Source organism: Rhipicephalus microplus, chromosome 5 (assembly GCF_043290135.1).
Source record: "Rhipicephalus microplus isolate Deutch F79 chromosome 5, USDA_Rmic, whole genome shotgun sequence".
Taxonomy (NCBI): domain Eukaryota; kingdom Metazoa; phylum Arthropoda; class Arachnida; order Ixodida; family Ixodidae; genus Rhipicephalus; species Rhipicephalus microplus.
Window position 1 is genome coordinate 79,577,237 of NC_134704.1, and position 12,027 is coordinate 79,589,263.

At 44.3% G+C, this 12,027-nt stretch overlaps 1 protein-coding gene across 3 annotated transcripts in view; it reads left to right on the forward strand.

Annotated features, from left to right (window-relative positions):
* Tbc1d22 (TBC1 domain family member 22) overlaps positions 1-12,027 on the forward strand; it is a 41,803-nt gene that overhangs the window by 28,643 nt on the left and 1,133 nt on the right. For all 3 annotated transcript variants that reach the window (XM_037425281.2, XM_037425283.2, XM_037425282.2), the window contains exons 10-11: positions 3,215-3,397; positions 9,252-9,475. In XM_037425281.2, coding sequence (XP_037281178.1) covers positions 3,215-3,397; positions 9,252-9,475 — 407 coding nt within the window. The remainder of the gene's footprint in view (positions 1-3,214; positions 3,398-9,251; positions 9,476-12,027) is intronic.

Genomic DNA, 12,027 nt, shown 5'->3' on the forward strand with positions numbered 1-12,027 from the left:
TGTGTGGAGTCCAGGAAAAGTTTCCTCGGGTCAAAAACGAGAAAATATCAGCTTTTCGGCTGGCTGAACCTATTCTGTGTGGATAGAGCTTGACTAGGTAACAACCCCAAATACCTGCACATGAGATCAAGGCATATGTAGAAGGGCATCAACTTCCAGGAGAACAAATTTTCTATTTTAAGAAGACATCCTGTCTCTCTATTTTTCTAAATGTCAACATGGGGGAACACAAGTTCATATTTTGCATTCGTGAATATTTGGACGATGTTCGATCCAAGTAAGTGGTGCTTTTTTTAAATGCGAAGCATTTATTAGCGAACTTAGGCGACTTTTAGCGTGTCTATCTATTTAGCCGCCTACGACTTATAGCTCTCCTGGCCGTTAGGATGAAGGTATCAATACCAAACTTGTCATAGCATAACATGACTGTATAAAGAACATATTTGACTAGTCATAACATGAAAATCATGATACGTAAGTCATGAATGTCATGATTTACATTTAATGGTCCTACAGCTCTTGCAGTGGTTTCATTCACATGGTATGTTGCAAAACTGGTACGGTATGGCATGATTTCATGGGGAACACATGCCACAGACCCTAATATCAAAATCATGACATGGGTGTCATATAAGAACATGACTACATGCCACGCTCATGATGCGCTTGCGGCCGTTTCGCCAGCATCACATATACCAAATTTGGTATTACAGTACGTGAATGGATGACAAAGATATGTGACTGGTGCAAACATGATAATCATGAAATGCATGTCATGTAAGAACATGACTACCTGCCACGCTCATGATGCGCTGGCAGCCGTTTCATTAGCTTCACTTATACCAGATTTTGGTATTATGGGACGTGAATGGATGACGAAGGTATGACCTGGTACAAACAAAACATCATAAATATGAGATGCCTCTCATGTAACAACACAACTACATGCTATGCTCATGATGCGCTCGTGGCCGTTTGGCTAGCTTCACATGTACCAGACTCGGTACGCGAATGCAGGACATAGGTAAATGGCACATTCAAACATGATTGTCACGACATGCATGTCATGTAACAACATGCCGCACTGATGATGCGCTTGCGGCTCTTTCGCTAGCTACACATATGCCACATTTGGTATTACGTGACTCCAATGGATGACGAAGGTATGTGACTGGTCTAAACATGATAATCATGAGACGCGTGTCATATGATAACATGACTACATGCCACAGTCAAGTCGCCAATACATTTCAACGTGACATGATGCGCGTGCTCGCCGGCGTTCATTTCATCGGGTCACGCAAGCGCCGGTCCTGTCATATACTCGCAGGTGCGTGCTGCGCTGCGTTGCTTTGACGCATGCGCGTTTCAGCGCGTCCAGCATCCCTCTATCACAAAAAGAGGAAGACTCAATGACGTCTGGGTAACGCATCGGCGCGAAATGCAGCATTTCGCGCCGGTTGCCGTCGAGCCGCGCCGATGGACGCTGGTCGCGCATGGCATCAGACTATAGAGTGCTCGCGTTTTCAACGTAGCGGCGCTGTGCCCAGCGTGCACATGCGTCAACGCTACATTGGAATACATTGGGCCGTTTTACTAGCTCCACATACACCAAATTTGGTGTTACGTGACGTCAATGAATGACGAAATATATGACTGATGCAAACATGATAATCCTGACACGTGGGTCATGTAAGACCATGACAACATACCACGCTCATAGTGTGCTCGCCGCCGGCTCGCCATAGGTCCACATATACTAAATTTGGTATCACGTGACGTTAATAGATGACGAAGGTAAACGACACATTCGAACATGATAATCATGACACGGAGGTCATGTACAGCATCGTTTACCTCCCCCTCGTAACGTTGTGCTGATCTTAAAGTGACATATCAACATTTCTCATTCGTGCTTCGCATAAAATTTATTCCCACTCTACGTGGGATCTGCCAATTTTTTTTTTCTGAAGGTATCAGAAAGTCGTCATAAAATGTGGGTTGGCCTAAAACTGTGCCGTATAACCAAGGTTTTTAATACATTCTTTCAACGGGAATTTTTCCCGAAACCAAGCCTATTCGTCGTAAAGAGCGGGTCGCTGTGAAACTGGGGGACATATAATCGCAGTTCTACTGTACCTAAATAGGGGTGCGTGAATAGATTCAGGTTTTGAATCATTTCAATTGAGTCATACGTTCATAATCATTTGATATCCTGGCTGCGGCGGCTGCATTTCCGATGGAGGTGGAAATGTTGTAGGCCCGTGTGCTCAGATTTGGGTGCACGTTAAAGAACCCCAGGTGGTGGAAATTTCCGGAGCCTTCCACTAAGGCATCTCTCATAATCATATGGTGGTTTTGGGACGTTAAACCCCACATACCAACCAACCATAATCATTTGATAGTCAAATCATTTGATTTTACTTATACGTTCATAGGATCTATAGTTCAAATAATTTAACACAGCAAATGTCACAACCTTAAGGTGGTTAAAACTCACTCTGATGCATGCTTATCTTAATGGAGATTTATTTATTATTACTGCACGTAAAAAGGGGGGGTCTCATACGTGCGAGCATATTCCACAACAAAAATTTAATACTATAAATACAGTCGCTGGAATTACCAGTTGTCCTCACCCGAGTCATCATCCACTCTTCCTGATGGAAGAGCACACACTTTGCCAGCACGTCTCCAGTATTTCTACTTTCTCATCTGCGAACTATCTTGGCACTTGGTGTTGCATGTGACAATCTCATCGCACCGTAGCCATCTTGTTCTCTGGAACTGATATTCCAGCTATCTCCCGCTTCTGTGTGTACCATAAACTGCCTTTTTGTTTCCTTCTTTTTACACTTACTCATTCTCGGCTTGCTAGGGGCAACTGCTACGCATTATCTTTTTGTGGCCTCTCAAATACTATACATTCGAACCCCTTAGTAAGACACACTGATGTAAGCGACAAATTGATATAAGAGAGGCTAGTGTGCCTAGATTGAACTAACTGCTGATAAGGAAATGCATATGTGGTACCCTGCTTATAAGGGACACCTCGTGTAAAGGACGAGAATTGCTTCCCGGTGTATATCTCTTATAAAGGTGATGAATTTGACTGTCATGTGGGTCTTGCTCGAGAAGGAGTTGGGCTCGGAATACTTGGGTGACAGAGTCATCCTCGTACTCGTGCTTTTCGGGTGTGGTGTCGGTGCTGCAGAGGCAGAAGTGGAAACGTTCTCGGTGGACCGCTTGGAGCAGTCGGTGCTGCAGGACATCGAGGCAGACAGCTTCTGGTGCATGAGCAAGCTGCTGGACGGCATCCAGGACAACTACACCTTTGCCCAGCCTGGCATCCAGAGCAAAGTGAACACCCTCAAGGAGCTCATACAGCGCATCGACAGTGAGTAGGGATTACTCTCCTGATTGGCACTCTATGAGAAAATTAGGCTTGTGCAAATAGGGATTGTTAGGCTTTAAGTGCATTCGAAGTGAATGGTAATGTTAGCCAAATCAAATTTGAATAGTATATATTACATATGAAGAAAAATGGACATATTTCTCATAAACAGCTCACCTGCACCGCATTAAAAAAAAATATATTAAAATAAGGCCTGTGCAAACACAATTTCTTGGGTTATAAGGAAGTGGAAACAGCCTTGAATAGTAGCAGGATTTGACATTTGTTAGTATTACATTGTACATAACATCATAGCGTAAGCGCAGACATCCTGTTTATTCCATCTTCTTTTCCTCCTTGCGGTCGGTGGCCGCTGAGTGCGTGCCATTGCACAGCACTATAGTCGGTAGCGACGCCTAATATCACAGTTAGTATGCAAGTGATGAACTGTAAAATATGGTACGTTTTAAAATTTACTGTGCTGAGGGAGGGGGGGGGGGAGCATATAAGCTGCTATAACAAGCTTTTAAACTTCAAAAAAGGATGAATTGATGTGAGGGTAATATATTCATTTAACCTTGAAGTGGGGCTTGCTGGCCGTACAGATTTTTTTTTTTTTCGAATAGGCGTTTTTGTGGTGTAGCACTCCTCTACTAAGTGAAGCCACCTTTACAGGCAATTGCATGCAGACTAATAATTACCTTTTCGTTCATTTTGAATACTTTGAAATTTTCAGTTATTTAAATTTGAATTGAATTGAACCTGAATACTCTAATGTTTGTTCTAATATTTGAAGCGTTCGAATGTTAGCACAAGCATAGAGAAAAAGTTAATGCAGATGTGAGGTTTTGCTTTACTGTAAAAGTGACACTAAAAAGAAAAAGGATTTCTTTTGTTTAAGCAAACTAGCTTTTTGCAGTAGCAAAAGCAGCGCTCTTGCTGCGAGGAAAACTTTCTGAAGCCATAAAATTCACTACCACTGAACCCCTTTATGAGAGACACTGATGTAAGAGACAATTGGGTATAAGCGATACCAATGTGCCGACATCGAAGCAGTGATTGATGAGAACATGGTACCGTGCTCGTAAGAGACAACTCATGTGAGGGACAAGAAGGGCTCCCTGAAGTGCCTCTCTTGTAAAGGGGTTCAACCGTTTGAGAGAATACGGGTGACACCACCACCTCAGATCTGCCACAACAACTCATTGTGATGTATTTTAAAGTGTGTGTTTCGACATATGTTATACTTTCTGAATTTCATTTTTATGGCTCATCCTCCCCCCAAAAAATTAGAAAAAGGAAATATGTATCTTTTTGTTCCACTGCATCTGAACAAATGTATGGGTGTAGGGACCTTAGTCAGGAAGAGGTAATCTGCCTTCAGTCCCCTTAAATAGAGTCTTTTCTTTTTTTTGATGAATAAACAGTGAATGAATGAGTGAATGAATGAATGTCGTGGAATTACACGAGATTTGCCTAGGCCTTCTTATTAAAGAAGTACGGACACAAAAAAGTTTTGTAGTCAAGATAGCCTGTGGGATCGATTCCCGTGAACATGCATTTATCACCTGCAAAATATCAACAGCTGCTAGAGCTTGGAAGTTATTTTACATGCATTTTGAAGTTTTCATGCGCAGTTAAGCACTATACGCGGCATTTCACAATATTGACACCCTCAAAGGTGACTACGGCACGGAGTAAGATAAGAGAGGAGCGCTGACTCCGCTCGTCCAGAAGGGACACATCTTGCAACGCCGCTTCATGCTTCGCAGTTTGTCTGCCAGGTGGTGCTACGAATGGAGGAATGTGGCGGAGGCGAGCATGCCTCGAGCAGAGCCGGGGGCGGGGGCTCCATTCGTCGTTGCCAACGGCACGGACGCGCGCTTGGCCGTATTCATGGGTCTGCTCGCCTATCCGTTTTGTTGTCCGCATCGCAAATGCATTACCTCTGCTACCAATTCTTTCATGTAACGAGCGCGACTATCGCAGTTTGCGGATCGATGGTATGAGAAGAAATCACCCAAATGTATCGTTATACTACTTTTATTCGAAACAGGCCAAATGCCTGACGTCTTTAACGTGCACTACACAGAACTATACAATGCCACTACAACGTACATAAACATAAATATGTAAACTTAGTACATGAGGTAACATTGCCAAAAGTGAGCTTCGATTGGGGCACAGAGGGTCTCTGTTGTCGCTTATAGCAGTAGAGCTGCTTGCACCACTTTCTGCCGCACATTATTCGTTGGAAGGCGCACTCAAGCTGTTGTCTTAGATCCTTGCCAGGCGGCCAACGAAGGAGTCCTCTCGTAGGCAGGGTTGAGAATTTTCGTTATCTGGGCAAAGAAACGCGCCCACTCTGTATGCGGTTGTAGACAAATTGATGTCCTTTCGCTCATCAGCGCCGGTGTATGTTGGTTCCTCCTGATATTTAGCGTCATTGAGTTGAGCCACGCTTACCCCAAAGATGGAACGAATTGCTCCTTTTCGAAGTCAAGGCACTTTCTTTACATCTAGTAGAACATTATCTTTGTGTTCGCTGAAGTACCTATCAAACATGAGGTGCTTCTCGAAGCGTCGAGTACATATTTTGTCCTTCGATTTCAGGGGTCGCATACTCATGGGTGCTTTTTAATGCCACTGATGCAGTAGCAGCGAATCACATGAGGCCGCGAAGAGCGAAATCATCTCCCACCCTTTGCCACAACCAGACTTGCAGCCGGGAACGAAACACTTCATTGCGCTCTGTCCGGTTACCCAGAGTCTTCAAACACAAATACGAAGATATCTTGTCTCTTCGAGCATGAATAAGCACATTCAAGACATTTAAGACTAAAATGTTTGGCCAAGACTGCCGCTCAGGCGTCTAGGCGTGGAAAACAAGCGTACGTCTGCTCTGCTGTTCTTTTTCAGCAAAATTTTTTGGCTGCTTTGTCTAAAGATCAGTAAGAGTGTTTCGCATATGTTTAAAAAAAGCGGTACGATGTTTTTATTTCGCATTTCATTATGAGTATGCATACTACATACGTTTCGTTTGGTTTTCATACTGAATCAGCCAAGCAAACAGTTTTGTAGCACACGACACGCGCCACGCTCGCCGCTCCCGGCCGCTGCAGGTTTCTGCCAGTTCGTGCATGTGCTCAATATCACAGCTGTACAGATGGCACTACGCATTGTGATACGTGCCGAGAGAGGAGGAAGCATTGCGAAAGCAGGAAGAGGAGCGAAGGAGGTGAGCAAAGGAATGAGTGAGACCACTGCAGGCACGATGTGTCCTGCGCGAAACTGTGGGGCGGCGTTGGAATCAGCACTCCTCTCTTATCTTACTCCGTGCTCCACGGTGACTCTACTTACACCATGTCATTACACTGCAGTCAATACAAGTTATGATGATGCCTTAGCACCAATTTTCATTTTGCCGCATTTTCTCTAGCAGACTGTTTCTCAGCTGATGACTACTTCTCGATTGCTCTAGGGGCTAGTCTATGGATGTGTCGCAGGCATTGAAAGTTTTGTGTTTGGCTACACTGGTGTCCCGTTTCCTGTCTGAAAGGCCCTCTTGACGTCGACTCAGTGGTGCAATGGATGTGACGCAATGGTGCGTCACAGTTCTGTGTGCTGACGTGGTTGAGCGTTGACGAGCTGGATGCTGTTAGTTCATCCAGTGGCTCCTGGTTTTTGGATTATCTCAAACCACAACCGAGACTGGTTGGCAATGAGGAGCTTGTTAATGATCTGACACGTGCTGAAGCAAATGATATGCCGTGTTTTTTATGACTGACAGGCCCCCAGCAACACACTGTAGCAAAATAATGTGAGGCCAAAGTTTTTGTGCCAGTACCTCTTTAAAGGGCCAGTAAACAGCCCTGAGGTCCAGAAATTTTAAAAAGAAATATATGTACAGTTTTTCTTTGCTAACATGCTGCTGCAAGAGTTTTGCAAATACATGCTATATTAAGGAAGTTACAGGGGGTTAAAACAACGGTCTAAGCTGTTTTTTAATTTTCGCACAGCCTTGCCCCCCTTCTCCCTTTCATGAAGGGGAAGGCGTAGCCCATCGTCGTGACTCCGCCTGTTTCGGCAACGTGACACCACGTCAGCGATTGACGTCATCGGCGAACTCGATCACTTGCAACGCACTTCCGTTTGCTGCGAAGTGTGGCTGTTTACCGTTTGCCGCACCAGCAGCGGGTCAACCGTGTAAGCGTCAGGTGTGAAGTGTCGACCACAAACGATCAGGTCCCCAATGTACGTCGCTGGATGGCCGATTCGCTTCAACCATGCAGCGCGCAGGGCCCTATCGTGAAGCACCCGGTGCCGATGCTTCTCGGCTGCCCAGTCGCTCGATTTGCAGCCGACGACACAGCAACACTTTTTACCTGTGTTGCTCATGTCAAGGGCCAAACACGTTCTTACGTATGCGCAGGCGCTGTAGTTGAGCAAGGAGTGTACATGTGCACGCCACAACTGTGAGGCTGGTTCTTTCACCGCAGTGCCAAGAAACAAGGGGCATTTTCGTAGCTGTGGGTGGGAACAGGAAGTGACGTTGACTTCACTATTGTTTTCTCACACCTGATTTAGACCAATCGGCGAGCTGGGTGCTGCGTCATGTCGTTGATCACCGAGTTGACGTCACTGCGCGTGCAAGGGAGTTGGTCAGGCGTAAGAAAGATGCGCGGGAATTGTTTTTCGAAATAGAGGCTCTGCGCGGAGTGCAGCGCTGTAATATTCAGAAAACGTGATTACTGTGGACTAATCTACGAATTTCTGAGCTTGTATGGGGGCATAAAAAAAGTCTGAGCCTGTTTACTGGCCCTTTAATACAGTTAAAATTAGGTTTGTGTGACTAGTAAGTTTTATGTTTGAAAGAAAAAGTGATATTGGCCGAATATTCTTTTATTGAATTTGGGTAGTATATATAGCATATTATAAAGACAAATGGAAATATCTGTCATCACCCAACTAAACTGGGCAGTATTTTTTTTTATTGAAACAAGGCCTGTGCAAGTGCCATTTCTTTGCTTCAAAGGTAAACGAAACAAAGTGAATGAAATTGCTCTTAATGGGGCCCTCAAACATTTTTCTGAGTGACCATGGAATTAATTCACTTGAAAAGTGTATTGCTTCACAAATTCAACGCCGCAAAAATTTTAAGAATCCGTCTAGTACGAGCGGAGTTACAAATATTTGTCACAGGCTGCAATTGCATTCTCTTTTCTCTCTTACTGACAAAAGCACTAGAAGCTAAGCAGGTAGGGATGGGAGGGGTGAATAAAAGACGTCACGTGCACCTTGTGACCTTGGGCCCTTTTTTTCTTTGCCTTCGAATACACGGCTTTTTCAGTGCGATCGCGCTCACAGGCCTGAACAAGTGACGGCCTCTCGCGACGATCTCTATAACAACCGAGCGCGCCATGTTGAAACAGCCGATGGCTGATATATCGGCAATCTATGTGTGATTTTTGATCGTCTTCCATCATTCGTAGAGAGAAGAGAAAGCAATTTTTAGCTGACTTTGATAATTTATTGTGAACTCCAGGCCGCATGCAGCGCTATAATATCTCGCTCGGGTGTTCTCAGGAGCCTTTACTACCGATCGGCAGCATTTTCAGACCATACTAAATAAGTGTTGCATAGCCGGTTTAAATGGAACTGGCTGTTATATGGTTGGTAATGTACTTGAATTCTGGCCCCTTATTCATCTCTCAGTAAACGAAATTCCTGTTAAAGGAAAAATATTTTTCTGGACCTTTCAGGTTTCATTTAACAGGAGTGCACCGTATTCATTTTACAGGAATGCCTAGAACAAAGCGTTGCCTCTTACTTGTGTTTTGATGTGTGCCTCTCTCAGCGCCACTGCACGACCACCTCTCCAAGCACTGTGTGGAGTTTCTGCAATTCACCTTTCGGTGGATGAACAACCTGCTGATGCGGGAGCTGCCGTTGCACTGCACCATTCGCCTATGGGACACGTACCTGGCCGAACCCGAAGGCTTCTCCACTTTCCACCTCTACGTGTGCGCCGCCTTCCTGCGCTACTGGTCCCCAGCTCTGCTACGAGAGAGGGACTTTCAGGTGCGTGCACGTATATGACTCACTCATTCATCTATGCATTTGTTTGTTGACTGAATCCCTCATTAATTAATTAGCTCTCTAGGTCTATGTAAAGTTTTGAATAAACTTCTTCATTCGACCATTCCTGAAAGTGCCCATGAGCTGTTTCATTTTTTGCAAACGGTGCACATTCTGCACAACTCCAGGTGGTAGAAAAAATAGAGCCCTTCACAATAGGTTCTCTCGTAATACCGTATATTGCTGATTATAAGTCAACTTCAATTATAAGATGACCCCCCCAACTTGCGACTCCTTCTAGGCAAAAAAAATGTTGACTCTGAACACAACCTTATGCTGCGGCCATAGCACACCAGTAAGTGTTTCAGAAGAGGGAGTGATGCAAAGAAACATTTATTTGATCGTGAAACATTCATCACCTGAGAGAAGCATGCAGCAGTCACGGTTATTGCCGTCGCCTGAGCCACTGCTGCTGCTCACCGTCAAAAGGGATGCTGATGCCGCACCTGCAGAAAGCCGCGCGGACCGCATCGGTCGGCAGTCCTTACGAGGCTTCATTAACCCACTGCGCCACTTCACACAAAGAGCTCAGTTTAAACTCGGTTAGCGGGGTGCACATATATTTCGCAACAGTACTTCCTTCAATATCACCGTAGCTAGGACTGAGGCTTTTGCTTCTCTGGTTGTGAAGCAAATCTCAAACCGCCTCCTAAATGGCAGGGTATCGCCCAGACTTTGGTCCGCAAAAGGGACCACGTGTCGTAGCGCACGCGAAGATCTTGACCCTTTCATTTCTCCATTTCCTCGCGCACTTTTTCTGACACATCGAACTTTTACCCTGCTTCAACGTTGCTTTCCAACTCTGCGTGGAGGATCGCTTAGCTCTTAAAGCAGCGCTGTACTGTTGCCAGTGTAGCAATGGCATTTCGACGTTCATTGAGCAGCTTTGTAAATTGTTTACACCACTGTCTGCAGGCGAGGGGAAAAGCTGAAATGACAAACAGGCGTGAGCTCGAAAAAACGTGAAGATGCTTGTGGGCGCTTGCGTGCGGCGCATGTGACTGGTCATGTGCATTAGTTGCCACCTAAGTGTTGCCAGCTCACACGGTACTGCCAGCTTTATTGTGGAACGACCATGGTGCTTTGCGGGAAATCTGAATTTTTGTATTGTCTAGTTAAAAGCGCTGTTAGGGCACTCTGTCCACTAAAGTGAGAAACACATGTCACGTCTTTCGTGAACGATAAATGTCACATTTTTTGCAAGTGAGAGATAAATGTCGGGTTATTCGAGACAAACGTATGTCGCAGCGAGCAATAAACACATGCCATGTTTCTTCGCGAGCCAAATGCACTGTCATATTCATATACTGCAAGTGCTGGTGTTGTTGCCAATTTTGCCCGACAGTTGTGTCGATGCGGTGGCGGTACCATTGAAACCGCGTCATGAGAAAATGCTGTATCTCGGACCTCTAGCCATCATAGCGGTACTGTAGTTTTACGATCGCAGCGGCAGATGGCAAAAATCTCCGGTTCCAAAAACGGCGCTCGTGCGTTGGGAGACAGCAGTTTTCGCCATTCCTTTGTCTCTGCGGCTGATGTTATTTGATGTGTCGAATAGCAGTGAATCGAAGGACGACGACCTTCCGTTGGACCCCTCAGAAAAGTTGACTTTGTGATTCCTAGTCAACCCTACGATTTCGCGCAAAGGTCGATTCTGATTATAGGTCGACCCCCGAACTTTGGGAGGCCATTTTATGAAAAACATATATACAGCAGGCTTGCGATAATTCAAACTCTGATAATTCAAACTTCAGTTATTTCAAACAAAACTTAATTTTTTGGTTGGCCTTTTATTCTTTCAATGTATTTAAAAGGTTCTTAATTCAAACTACATCATTTGGTTGCTTCATTCTTTTTGGAGGTCCATACCAGAAAATATCAGTTGCTTTCTCACTACCATTTTAAAATTTATGTGCCTTTAAAATTTATGTGCCTTTTTATTTTAAAATTTATGTGCATTTAAATTTATGTGCCAGTCGAAAAATGAACAATAAGCACTTGAGGCTTTTAAGGAAGAAGGCTTTGCAAATAAACAAATGTTTGAATCGAAGCACACGCATGGTAAACCGTGATGTTTCTCATCTGGTATAGAGAGCTTCGTGCCGAAAGCACGTACCTATAGCAATGAAGCACTTGGCAATTCACGATTTCTTTAAAAGATCTTATCAGCAGTAAATGGCCAATGAACTTTACACCCCTGCTTTCTGTTCACAGCTTGCAGTTGGGGCTTAAAAAGACTTTTAAATTTTAATTTTCATATGTGATAAAATCAATGCCTTATCATAATGTGTGGTGTCACCCACTCAAAGTTAACTGAGAACTTCTGATAATTCAAACTTCTTAATAATTCAAACAAAATTCAGAGGTCTCTTCGAGTTTGAATTAACGAGTCAACTGTAGACTTATAATAGGCAATATACGATTATGAGCGGAGATAATATTTTTGCTTTTTTGAAAGGCTCTAACACTAACCATGTGCATTACATTCCCATAGT